This window comes from Stegodyphus dumicola, chromosome 6 (assembly GCF_044657685.1).
Source record: "Stegodyphus dumicola isolate Sdum_Otavi_A_Nest chromosome 6, ASM4465768v1".
Classification (NCBI taxonomy): Eukaryota; Metazoa; Arthropoda; class Arachnida; order Araneae; family Eresidae; genus Stegodyphus; species Stegodyphus dumicola.
Genome location: NC_140773.1, coordinates 39,682,572 through 39,696,739, shown reverse-complemented (window position 1 = coordinate 39,696,739; position 14,168 = coordinate 39,682,572). Strand labels below are relative to the sequence as shown.

Genomic DNA, 14,168 nt, shown 5'->3' with positions numbered 1-14,168 from the left:
AAGTACATTTTTGTGTTACAGTATTGTTTTACAGTTGTTATTTCAGTACTTTCATCAAAGGATCAAAATAACCCCTTACAGCCGTTCCACATATAAAGAAGAATGTCTGTTTGTGTGTTTGTTCACATTATTGATTTCTGATCAATTATGATAAAATTTTTTGCCACATTTAATTCACTAGAATTTAATATAGGTGAAATATTGGATGAAACTTGAGCCTTTATGACCATTTGATTAGAAAGACTAAAATCATTAAAGCTACGTGCCATTGTTGCTGATGTAATGAGGGAGAATTAGTTTATTTTTCTATCGAAATTTTTTATGTGGGTTCCATATCATATCAAACTGAAAAATGTATGGTAAAAGTTTACAACTGGGTGCTCCTTGTTTTTTGGTGATTCTTTTTTGACGCCAAGATCAGCACCAGGAAAGCACAATTTCAAGATGGCCGGTACACAAAAGCAAAATAAGAAGTCAAAGATTCGCACAAAGTGTCCATGTGCATATTGATCTATTTTCACTCAAAAAAACATCAGAGAATTGCACAAACTAGGCATTGTATACTACCTAGTTTGTTGCTATTAGAGGGGCACTCAATTCTACACTAGAGCGAAATGTACGACTGTCAATTGTACTTTTTTGCATTGTTATTAGAGAAGGAGGTACTATTCGGTTTCGAGGGCCGTAAAAGATCGCCAAACTTTTGTTGATGCCAATGCTGCCAAAAGTAATTGCGGCAACCCTAACGCAAGAAAGGAAGTATAATAGTAAATAACTATCTAATATTAATGTTTTAATTTAGATGAAAGTTTAAGTTGATATAATATTTCGCTACCGAGTTATCGCTAAAGCATAATGTCATCTCGTTGGTTGTTCAAACATAATTTTCTATAATGAATGATGCCGTTTCTTTGAAAACATTCTCAGTAAAGTGCAGAATCGCCCACTTATTTGTTTGCCGCTTTTTACAAGGGAAAAAACAATTGGATTTTTGTCAATTTTCTTTTACTTTTTAAGTGACAATAGGTTGATGTGTACATAGATAAAGTCAGGGGTGTGCGCAGTGCCATTTTTGTGCAATTCTGGGATTTTTTTTAAGTGAAAATAAGTCGATGTGCACATGGATACCGAGTATTTGCAATTCTTAAAAACGCGTCAAGCAGTGGGTGATTCTGCACTTTACCCATAATTCTATTGCAGACTTTTCATCATAGGCAATTCCCAAATTATTAAATCCATAGGTTATCAAAAAAGGAATTAAAAATTAAACTAGTATTTCAATGGCGTGTTAAGAAATATAGAACTATATAAACTTATGCAATCTGAAATCAGCGCGTACGCTAGATTTGGCACGCTGTTAAATGGGCGTGTTTGCTAGATTTGGCGCTTTCGCACATACATTTTCGCTGGAATTTTTTTACGGCCCTCAAAACCGAATAGTACCGTGAAGGATTACAGCAGTATCATTTTCTATGTTGTTAAATGCATTACTCTCAATCTAACTTAACTGGCATCGGGTACTTCTGCTAATTAAAGATTAAGCAAAAAATTTTGTAGAAATACAACAATATAAACAAAAAAGACTGTATATATTCACATTTTTCCATTATTCAAATTATATGCAGACATAAGCAATAATTATTTTTTTGTTAACATATACTATTAAGACATAAACTACATATTAAAATTAATTTAATTAAATATTAAAAATATTTTAAATATGTTTTGATTTTTGGCAACTGTTAACACTTTTTGCAGGTCAACCACTAGTTATGAACAATCTCTGCCATTAGCAGGGAAGAAACAAATTTTCTGCCTACAGAAAGCCATCAGCCCTAGTACATATATATTGATTAACATAACATTTGTAATGAATATTTATGTAATCAAATTTAATAACATATTGAAACACTTTTTATTGATTTTTTCATTGTAAGTTACATACTATCTCAAACTGAATACAATCTAAAAACAAGAAATGCTTTCCTAATTTTTACAATAGCTTAGAAAGCAGCATTTTAGCACATAAAATAATGAAATTCAGAAATAACATTTTTCAATTAACGATTTTTCTTTTTTTCAAAGACAAATACAAATTGCTATGACATATTGCACAATAACAAAAAAGCTAAGATTATTGTTATCACATAATTTTAACACCGTGTTTTTCTTCTTTCACATTTTTTATAAATAATAATTAAGCAATATTACTGCAACCACATATTAATTAATCTCAGAAAATATTTTTTCACTTAATTCCGCTTAAAAGATTTTGTTCCAACTGTGAAGTCAAACAGAGATGGTTGGCAAAAGTGTCCTTTACAATCTACTAAATAATAAAACCATGTATTTTTTATTTTTAGTGGTATATAAGATGTGGCTTCCTTTCGTGACACTAAGCAGCTAAGTTGATGCAATGGAACTTTAAATTCTCTAGTAGTTCTACCAAATGGGGCATAAGTAACTATAGAAGCCATATTACCTCCTTTACATAAAGTTAATGCCTTTATAACCCTCAAAGGTAGAGTATAAGTGATAAATGCAGTTCCAATACCTGAAATAAAAATTCAACAACATTTAATTTAATGAATTTAAATATACTCTGTTGTAATCAAAATAAATAATTGCATATGAAAAGCACATAATGTACACAGTCAACAACAAGCAACATCAAATGAACACAATTTACTCATAATTTATGTATGAGAATATGTATAAATTAACATATTAAGTATGGCTAGCTATTTCTATATATTAACATTGATCATGTTATAGCTATAACAGAATTTAATCATGCACATCTATGGATACTGCCATTAAACTATAATACTGCACTAGTTCTTGCCTTTATTGAGGTATTTCTAAGGAAATCTGGCTTGTATCCATGCTATATATGGGAAAAACAATGGAAACACCCACACAGCCAACTTGTTTGCCAAGAATCAAACCTAGATCAAACTACCAGCATTCAGTGAATTTACCACTCAGTTGTTGGTAGCCTTAGTTATAAGAAGAAACAAGTAGTTTACAAAGAAAAGAATAAATTATCAGGGGTGACTGGGATCCTGTTTCAAAATTTCATACGGTAAAAACCTGTTGTAATTTCAAATAATTCAAGATATTAATATGAAGCACATTCGTACATTTTCAAATAATTTTAGAAGCAAAAATATGTAATTTTTTGAAATTTATTAAAAAATCAATTTATGTGTCATAATACATTGTTATTTACTTTTTAGTAACTGCTGCATTGAATTTTCTTTGCTAACAAGAATTCAGTGTAATCAGAATACACTTTGGCTTTTTGCTTAAGTATATTGGATTAGAACTTGAAATACACACATTAATTTCAGTTATCTCCATACTACAGTCAACCGTGTATGATGCATAATAATAATCTTTACATTGATACTCATAAATATGAAATGTTCTGCATAAATTAAATATGTTACACTTTGCCTAATGGCCACACTGACAAGTAGAGGATAAAATAGGTATTTTATTTCAGACAATGGCAACATAATTTTTTTAAACTGCAAAGTTTGATTTAATTTGAAAGGGAAATATTTTCTGCTTTGCCCAGTAGCAACAAATTTCTTTTAAATCATTAAAGTTTCTGCATAAATTTATAAAATATAGCAAATACAGCATATATATAAATATGGCAACACATTGCTTTTAAATCTCCAAGTTTGGTAATCAAAATTTATTTAAATTCACATAAAATAAATTTTAAAAATATTGAAAATTTGAGATCATAGATGTACATATTTGGGTGGAGAACTACATAACTTGAAAAATTTAGTGGCTTTAGGTGCCATCGTTTTTTCACAATGCAATGCACTACAAATAGATGGAGAACAAAATAATATGAACACCTGTGAAATAATGGAATATCTTTATTAATAGGGGGTTGGCCCACCCTTTGACTGAAGTACAGATTGAATGCGACATGGGATAGATGCATAAAGGTCATGGACAATATTTAAAGGAATATTAAGCCATTCTGAAAGTCCGGATGGAGGTGGAAATCGGGAATGAAGTTTGGTCTCCAAATATGCTCATAAATGTTTATTAACATCCAAGTCCAGAGACTGACGGGGGTCAAGCGAGATGTTCAATTGCATTGTCATGCTCTTCGAACCATTCTTGAATACACCTAGCAGTGTGGATAGGGGCATTGTCGTCTTGAAAAAGCAGTCATTCCCCAGGGAATACAGTCTGGACATGATCAGATAAAATGCTTAGATAGTAATAATTGGATGTGATCCTTCCATGCAGAATGGCAAGCGGCCCAAGATCGCGCCAAGACAGCGCACCCCATAACACTACATTTGCAAAAAAAGTACTGATACAGCATGATACATGTAATTTAGAAAGAAGCATTTACAGAATGCAAAACCAACACCAAAGTGGCAAGCGGCCCAAGATCGCGCCAAGACAGCGCACCCCATAACACTACATTTGCAAAAAAAAGTACTGATACAGCATGATACATGTAATTTAGAAAGAAGCATTTACAGAATGCAAAACCAACCCCAAAGTGGGAGATTGCACTAAAATGCAGTCTATGTGCACAGTTTGAAATATCTAGTTCAAGGATTACTAACAAGGTACCTTACACCTTACCCAGGGGTTAGTTACCTTACACTAACCCCTGGGGTTGATGAATCTTTTAAAGGGGTCACTGATGATCAAAGGATCAACTAAAGTTTGATAGCCAAGCATGCAATGGCAATTGATCAACATAATCAAGATCCCACTGATTACCAAAATATATATATATATATATATATACAGTCAAAAGTCTTTAAACCGGATGTCCATAATCCAGAATGATCTATAATCCAGACCTCAAAGCTACAAACTTTTTGCGGATGGGTAAACGAATAATGCGTTTACGCATATGAACACATAATGCATGCGATGAACTGGAAGTCACGGCGCGCAATGAACTGGAAGTTGATCTGTCAGCACTATCCTTATTTTCAGCGCAGATGTTTTTATTTTATTCGGCTTATAATTCCTTACTAAATGTAGTATTTTATCTCGATGTACTACATCTTTGATATGATTTAAATCAAATTCTTCGTCTTTATAAATATCACGAATACACATCAAATAGTTTTCTGGTTGCAATTTTCTAATTTCGACTATGCTTAATGTATGCTTTACGCATGCATGCATTGAAAGAAATGTTTAATAAAGTAAACAAATAAATATTAAGCTTTTTTTTTTTTTTTTTTTTTTTTTTTTTTTGTAAATTTTGATACCTGGAACAGCTTTAGTATTGGTCCTTTTGGCAATTTTTTGATTTGGCGACAAACTTCGGTCGCCAATGTACACCCGGCTTTGAAGATGGGAAAAAAAATGGCAGATTGTCAACAAAACCCGATCTAGACTAAATAACAATCCTAAAAAATAAGCTCTTGATCAGAATAAACAGTCTTTCTCTAATTTTCAACATTTCTAGTACTGCTATGATAAATTCTTGAAAAACTACTGTACATGAATTTATGGCAATGATTATGTTATGAGTAATGAAATTTACAAAAGGTTAATATTTTAAATTACAAAATAGTATAATATTAATGTATTAAACATTAATATTTTAAGTAGTTAGTTAATATTTATATTATATTAGTACTTAGCTAATATTTTTAATTTACAAAAGGTTAATTTTTATGTTATGAATAATGAAATTTACAAGAGGTTCATAAATGCATTTCAAATTAGTAGTATATGTTACTTTAGTTTCTTAGATTCTGTTATTAAAAGAAAATAAAAAAAATATTTCAAAGTGAAGGAAATCAAATTAAATTATAATGAGCAAGTTTTGTAGCAGCATTAGAAATACTTTTCATGATTAAATTTTGTAAATGATAAAAATATCAAGAAGTGTGTATTTTTTAATCCCTAAATTTATTACAAGTAATTTATGTTTATAATTTAAAAGCTAAAATTAAATTATCATAATGAGTAAATTTTGTACCAATGGTAATAATACAATAATCATCATAAATGATGATTTCTGTGAAAAATTCGAACAGTCATTGGAATCCACTAGTGTTGGAGTGATAAGCCACTGAATAGTGGTAGTTCAGGCTGGCTATATGGGAGTTTTTGTGGTTTTTCATACATGTAATGTGAATCTGAGCCAGTTTCTCTTAAAAAGTACTTTATGAAGGCATCCTTCTTCTGCTAGCCAGCATATATATTTATTTTCTATTCATAATTCTCTCTTATTTTCTTATTTCTTAATTCTAAATCTTACTTCTGAAGTGAAGAAGTGTTGCATCTATAGGTCGAAAAATATGGTCAGTATGTTTGCAAAATCCTGTTCAGTTTTGGACAGCATTTAAATAAAATAAATAATTTGTATCTGATGCAAACAAAAATGCATTCCACTATTTCATGTAGTGAATAATTAATCAGGGCACAAAAGTATAATGTAACATTCTTTATTTTGTAACCAGAGTTATTTTATGCTTGGGATCTTTACTATCAATTTCCTCCATCCATTTTCCCACCAGAATCTAAATGAAGTTTTTAGTTTGTAAAACAAACCGTGTTTTGCCTTTCGAGGCCACGTTAGATAAGATAAGATTTGTAGTCTTGAGTCTTGCATTGTAATTGCTGATAGTTGAATTCCATGCCAGTTAAGTTTTTAACCAACTTTGCATTAAATTGATTTAGTTGAATTTAAATTTTACATTTGAACCTTATTGTTATCATAAGTTATCTTGCCCCAAGTAGTTGACTGAGTTGTGAGCACAAAGTGTGCCTTCTGTTCTGTACATCTAAACTTTATAAGAGAATAAAAGTATATCTTAATAAGAATATATCTAAACTTCATAATAATAACATTTAAAGACATTGAAATCAGTATCTAAGTGCTTGCCGTGTAGTCAAATTTTTATATATAAATTGTACTCTTACTTTTATTATAGAGTTTTTATTACAAAAAATTCAGATTTCTGTTAGATAAAATGTTTAAGTAATGTAGAAAATTGGCATAAAATTTAAAATAAAAAGTCGACTGTTATGTCAACATACTATTAATAAAAGTAATAATACTCAGTGAAGGTTATTCATATACAGCTATTAGGTTGTCAGATTTACAAAATTTGAGAACTGTAAATTATAAGCAATATATTCCATAATCTAAGCAACATTATATTTTTTATAGTCAGTCAAATTATAAAAATGTTATAAAAGTAATCATTTTGGTCCTGATTTGAACCTATGAATTCATGCAATTACACATCCCTATAGTTCTAATATGAGGCAAAAAAGTATTTTTAGACCATGGGAATTTTGATTTCCTTAGCAAAGGAAACACAAAGAGTTTACCTTATGCTACTGAAAATGTGGGGGGGGGGTGGAGTTCATAATAATATGCAGAGCTGACATATAAAAAAATGTCAAGACTCATGTGATGTAATATTAAAAGCATCAGTTTTAACTATCAAATTTTAGCTTTTTTAAAAATATTTTAAATGTTGTGCTTTCCTAACACAAATGCAACTTTAAGAAAAACATGCAATTTATCCCTCCTGCCATCAAAGCTCTGATACCTACCAAATTCGTTATTAAAGTTACGTGGACAGAAATGGCGGCATGATTTTCAGCTCAGTATTTAGGGTTATCATACTTTTACATTTATCGCTCCAAAATGTCGCCAAACAAATTTCTCGCCAAAAAGGACTAATACTAAAGCTGTGCCCGATACCCTTTAGATCATAATTGCTCTTTATTTCAAAAATTATGGTTTCATATTTTTAATTATAATTTCTGCATGCCATTTTACCAGATTTAAACTGATGATCTATAATCTGGAAAAACCGATAATCCGGAATCGCCATAGTCCCGATGAGTCCGGATTAAAGACATTTGACTGTATATATATTAGTAAAATTGATAATTAACCTTTTAACTGTCATGCCCGAGATACAGCACTGGTGTTCGAAAACGTCACGCCTGAGTATTTCTCGGGGTAATTTTTTTTTTTTTTGAGTGCTTCGTATTGTCATACCCAAATATATATCGGGAGATGTTTATTTCGGCTACATTTGGTTTTTCCAATAAAAAAATTTGACAATTTGTGTACCCAAATCATGAAAATAACTTGACAGTTAAAGGGTTAATTGTTTATTGATGATGCTGGCTGCATTACATAGTAAGGAAGCAACCATATAAAATTAATATAAGGGAAGAAATACTCTAAAATTATTTAATGTATTTTAAAAATCAATATTTTTTTAATATGTAAATTTTTCAAATAAATATAATATAAAAAAGTAAAACAATAAAAAATTATGAAGAATGCAAAACTAGAATTGAAATGAGGAAACACATTGAAAGAAGCTATTTAAAAATTACATTAAGTAATTTTATATCAAATATTAAAAACAAAATGCATTACTACATTGATGACAGTGATCACATAAATTACAATCAATATTTTGTGCAATTAGAATCTGTGATGTTGTTTCTGAACATATGTATACACTTGTAAAATAGTGCTTATTTTTAAAAAATTATTAAAAAATTAACATAAATCTAATAAACCATTTTTTCGAAATTTCCATCATAAGCTAGCTGTTATCTTTAGCTATATGCAATCATTTAAAAGTACAAGGGAGTTGACGAAGAAAACTATTCCTTGAAAAACAGTCAATGGAAGGAAAAGGTTGAGAACTCTTGGTCTAGTCACCGCATTGTAATTACGATAACAATAAGGCAAAATATGGTTAGAGTATAGACTTTAAGGCACCCTTTGTATTATGGCGAAGTTGTTGTTTCATTTATTGCCAAGTTGTCTCATTTATAGTAGCCTGAGTAGTTGAATGTTATGGAAATCCTATTGTGATGTAATCGGGTGCATGATTCTGGGAAATTTTGAATCATGGAATGTTTTGTAAGCACTTTTGTGGCGTGTGTTGGTTTTATTGTTTAGATGGTAGAATGGCTGAACATAGTAAGATTAATTTGAAGTTTCTGAAAGATTTGGAACAAAAGGGGAAAACGGCATTAATTTAACTGGTGTGTAAATGAAGGTTTTATTTAGTAGCCATTATAAGTGTCCTGTATGAAAGAAGGATATGCATCTAGTCAAACGTAAAAACCATTTAGATGGATTTGAATGGGTTTGTAAGAAGAAAGGTTCACATGTGGTGATGCCGATATATAGATTCGAGTTCAGATAACTTTAGGAAGTTTTTGGATGCTGTTAAGGAATTTTGTGTGCTTTAGACTAAAGAATTTCTAAATAGGGTAAGTGGATATTTGCTTTTTGTAGTACTTAAATGTATAACATGTTTTTCCTTTTTTATGTTATTTTATCGTTTGGTTTAAAATGTAATTTATTGAGATTATGTATTTTTTATTTGCCTGTATTGTAGAATTGGGTGCTTCTTTGACTTTTAAAGTGAAAATATATCGATATGTACATGGACAAAGTGAAAGGAGTTCACAATGCAAGTTTGTGCAATTCTTGGATTTTTTTAAGTGAAAATAGGTTGACGTTTACATGGATAAAGTCAAGAGAGTGCACAATGGCATTTTTGTGCAATTTGGGGATTTTTTTTAAGTGAAAATTGGTCAATGTGTACATGGATACTGAGTTTGTGCAATTCTTTGTCTTGTCTTGTTATTTTGGATTTGTGTAGCCACCATTTTTGGTGCAAAAATCGCTGTTATGCAAGCCAAAATAATAAGTCAAAAGAATTGCACAAACTCGGTATTCATGTACCGCCATGTTTCGCCAACGGATACCCGAAAATATATGTTTGAGAAAAAAGAAAGCATAGGAACTTGCAGGTAATCATAGACAGGACTTAAAAAAAAAAAACAAATGGAAACTTGGATTCGCATTACATATACAATAAAAATTCAAAAAGAGACTGTTTTACCGAGTATCAAAGGCGTATTCAAAACTACCTACGCCCAAGAGTTTTCTGCTCATACGAATAAGATTATCTAATAAAATTATTGCTTACCTATACTCAAACATGCTAAAACAGCTACTATTCGATATCTAATATCTCCTAAATTAATTCGCTTCCATAAACTACTTTTAGGCATTTCAACGACAGGTCCTTCAATTTTACTTACGTCTCTAAGGTTGGTGAATAATGTACCTGCATAAAAAACCCATACTGCTAACTGAGCTATACCAAATATAGAAATATATTTATATACACGAGTCTTTTCCAATGAATACAGTAGCACATCTTTCTTCAAATTACTTATTTTGTCAACAGGAAAATGAGTACTAGAAAAACTGTGGGTCAGCTGAATACGAGTGGGAAGTATTACTTTTAGCTTCTGACTAACTAAGGCATTAACAATAGAATACTTTGTTACGAATTTTATTTGGTAATTCAATACTTTGGAGCACATATTTTCTTATGTTTACATTGCCTAACGGACAGAAGCAGACTTGGGTCGGCGTTTAATTCCCGAACGCGCAGGAAGTCACGTGGTCGCGACTTGATGCGTAATAAAGCGGACCTCTTTCGGAAGCGGACATCACAACGAAGCTCTGCCCAGCGTCCACAATTTCGGTCAATTTGGTTCTATGAAAATACCTTGGCAGTTTCAAAAGGCTTCATTTAAAATTTGAAAGACTTCATTTAAAATTTGAGTGTATTTCACAAGATAAAATTTTTTTACTCAAATTTAGTGGGGGCGCAATGTATTTTTCAAAACTATTCAAAACAAACTTATATACACATTATAAGTTATGAACATGTAAAACTATTTAAAAGAATTCTCCAGTAGATCTTCTGGTTAAATGTACGACATGATAGTTCTTCCATCCAGAGACTAATTTGTATTTAAACCAGATTCCTTTTAGGTATGCAATAAAATAATACAAGATGCCACATTTATAAAAAAAAGGTTCGTAATTTTAAATTAATTAATTCTTCATTTCAATAATATATAAAGAAGAAAATGTTAGTTTCATTTTCTAATAAAAGGTAGAAATTAAAACACAAAACATTGATTATTGGGTGAAATGTATTGCAAATATTAACACAATTAATATTAAACTGAAATCTCACATATTTATCAGTGATTTAAAATAAACACAAGAGTGTATTGAAAAGATATACATGCTAAAATAGTAATATTTAAAGAACTGTAGTATTTTCAAGAAAATTTTCTCTACTTCTGAAACCCATATCGCACAAGCATATTTCAGTATATGTGCAGAAATTTAATGAGCCTAAAGGGCGTATTTTCTACGTATTTTGATGTCACGTGACCTCCCTGCGCGTTTGGGGATTTAGCGCCAACCGCATCCCAGCAGACGACAATTTTTTTAATACGTTATGATGGGAATGACGTCGTTTGAGTGCATAGATCGTTAGTTACCTGATAAATAATCAACGAAGCAAATTTTGTTCTAAATTAATACGATTTCTTCCGCTTTAGCAAAATACATTGCTTATTGCTCGCGGTTTTATGTTTGTTTAGCGGTTGTATTCAAATAACCATTCTTCAAAATCAGAAGTTCATGTAATCGTAATATAATATATATGATATAAATTGATAAAAACGCATGTACTAAATACATCAAGCTATTATTTTCGAAGTGTACCAGAGGATCATGGCATGCTTACATTACGCAAAAGATTAAACTGGTACGATGTGTTACTTATTTATAATTGCTTGTTTTTCCGCAAGATAGCCACAGCTAGTGCGAAGCGAAGCGTGAAAAAATTACTTTGCTCAAAATTTCTACTAAGCCACCGATTTACATCCATGCACAACGTGTGACAAATCGCTTAATATCTAGGCTTTCAACTTACATTTAGTTGTCTAGGCAAGAAATATGTCTAACAAATCATTCGTAAAAAGAAATATTTCAAGAGAGCTCATGCATATCCACGCAGTAGCGAAACCTCATGTGTGTGAGGTATGTAATCGATCATTTAAACTAAAAGGAACATTAAACAGACATATGCGTATTCACACGGCAGAGAAATCTCACGTGTGTGAAGTATGTAGCAAGTCTTTCATACAAAAGGATCATTTAAGCAAACATATGCTTATTCACACAAACGAGAAACCTCATGTGTGTAAGTTATGTAACAAGTCATTCAGACTTAAGGGTCATTTAAATGAACATGTGCTTCTTCACATAGGAGACAAGCTATATGTATGCGAGTTATGTAATAAATCATTTAGACATAAGAGTGTTTTAAATCAACATGTGCTTATTCATACGGGAGAGAAACCTCATGTATGTGAGGTATGTAACAAGCCATTTAGACGAAAAGATCAGTTAAGTAAGCATGTGCTTCTTCATACAGGAGAAAAGCCATATGTGTGTGAGGAATGTAACAAATCATTTAGGCATAAGAGTGCTTTAAATAAACATATGTTTATTCACACAGGAGAGAAACCTCATGTGTGCGAGATATGTAGCAAAGCATTTATACGAAAGGATCATTTCAACAAACATGTGCTTCTTCACACAGGGGAGAAACCTCATGTGTGTGCGGTATGTAACAAAACGTTTAGACTAAAGAGTAGTTTAAGCAAGCATATCCTTATTCACACAGAAGAGAAACCTCATGTGTGTGTGGTATGTAGCAAAACATTTAGACTAAAGTATCATTTAAACCAGCATATGCTCCTTCACACAGGAGAAAAACCTCATGTGTGTAAGGTATGTAAGAAAACATTTAGACGAAAGAGTAATTTAAGGAAGCATATGTTTCTTCATGCAGGAGACAAATTCGTAGGATAGGCAGCAAATTATTTAGACAAAAAAATGTGATCTAAACATGCATATGTTTATCACAGTAGAATGAATAGCTTATGTGTGTGAAGCATGTACATGTCATTTACACAATAATATGTAATTTGAACAAGCATATGCATGCTTATTACATATATATTCCTTACAAGTCATGCCTCACTTTCAAAACAATGGTGCAAATTAAAATTTTGACAGATTGAAGCCTAACAATTTTTTTTAATTCAGTAATTAATAAAGCCTAGTAAAATGATTCTCATGATAATATTGTTCTTGAGGAAAATAAGAAACTAATGAAGTTGTGCATTTTATCACCATTTTGGTAATTTTAATGATCCTATTCTGTAATTATGCCCAACAGATATTTGCAAAACACAGCTGTCATAGAAATATGAACTATGACAGATTATTTGGATGTATTATTTCATGGTAGTCATTGGGTAACTAAGAGACAGATGTAATATTCCTTGTTTTATATGATAATTTTTAGTATTTTAATTTTTTTATTATAACCATAAACTTTTCTGTATAAGTTATTTACAGTCTTGGAAGCCAAATATTTCTAAAGGTAAGAATTCTCAAAGCATTTAATGAAAAGAATTATATATATTTTTTTAATATGAGTGTTTCATATTGCATGTTTAAAATATTTTTTTGAACTCATTTGAAAAGCTTATAAATGTTACTGTCTATGTAAAAAGCAGGTTGTAGGGAGAATTTTGCTGATATTATCACTTAGTATAAGGTCTTAAAAAACAACTAAAAATTAAATCTGTTCATTTTTTTGGTCATTATTTGGTATATCAAGCATAGCTATTTAATGGTAAGCTTAATGCCTAAAATTAATGCACAGAATGTTTAAATATGCAGTTATGACTCATACATAATGCACATTTCATAATTTTCTTCAGAATTAATCTAAGAGATTCAATATAACCATTCTATGCTTCATTATGTTGTTAAATTAACATAGACTTGTTTGGATGTAAAAAATAATTGCAGGAATCTCTTTTCAACATCACTAATTCTAAAATACCTCTCTTTACTTAATAAGATGTGCCAGCAAAATTTATTGTAAACTTTCATGTCTCATTTTTTGTAAGTAGTGAAGGAATTTTCTTTTCCATTTAGTCTGACTACTATGTGTATGGATGAAGAATTTCTGCAGAATTAATCCTGCCTTTAATACTCAAAGTACTACATATAAGCGAGTATACAAGCATGTAAACTTATTTGTACAAAGTGTATGGTAGAACACAAATAAAAAATTGTCACCTGAATGAAATAACCACAATATTTCTACATATCTGAATAAGGTACAAATGTTTACAACATTTAATTCATTAAATGTTATATCCAAAGGAAAATGAATCGCATATACAAAAGATTCATTGTT

The 14,168-nt window shown here is 30.7% G+C and overlaps 1 protein-coding gene across 1 annotated transcript; it reads right to left on the bottom strand.

Moving 5' to 3' along the window:
- Nucleotides 1-1,891: 1,891 nt before the first annotated feature.
- Nucleotides 1,892-10,533, bottom strand: LOC118179731 (transmembrane protein 223). Its single transcript, XM_035348896.2, has 2 exons — nucleotides 10,002-10,533; nucleotides 1,892-2,554 (listed from the first exon to the last, which is right to left on the bottom strand). Exons 1-2 carry the CDS (start codon nucleotides 10,402-10,404, stop codon nucleotides 2,253-2,255), a joined length of 705 nt encoding a protein of 234 aa, XP_035204787.1. The 5' UTR covers nucleotides 10,405-10,533; the 3' UTR covers nucleotides 1,892-2,252.
- Between the last annotated feature and the right edge of the window lie 3,635 nt (nucleotides 10,534-14,168).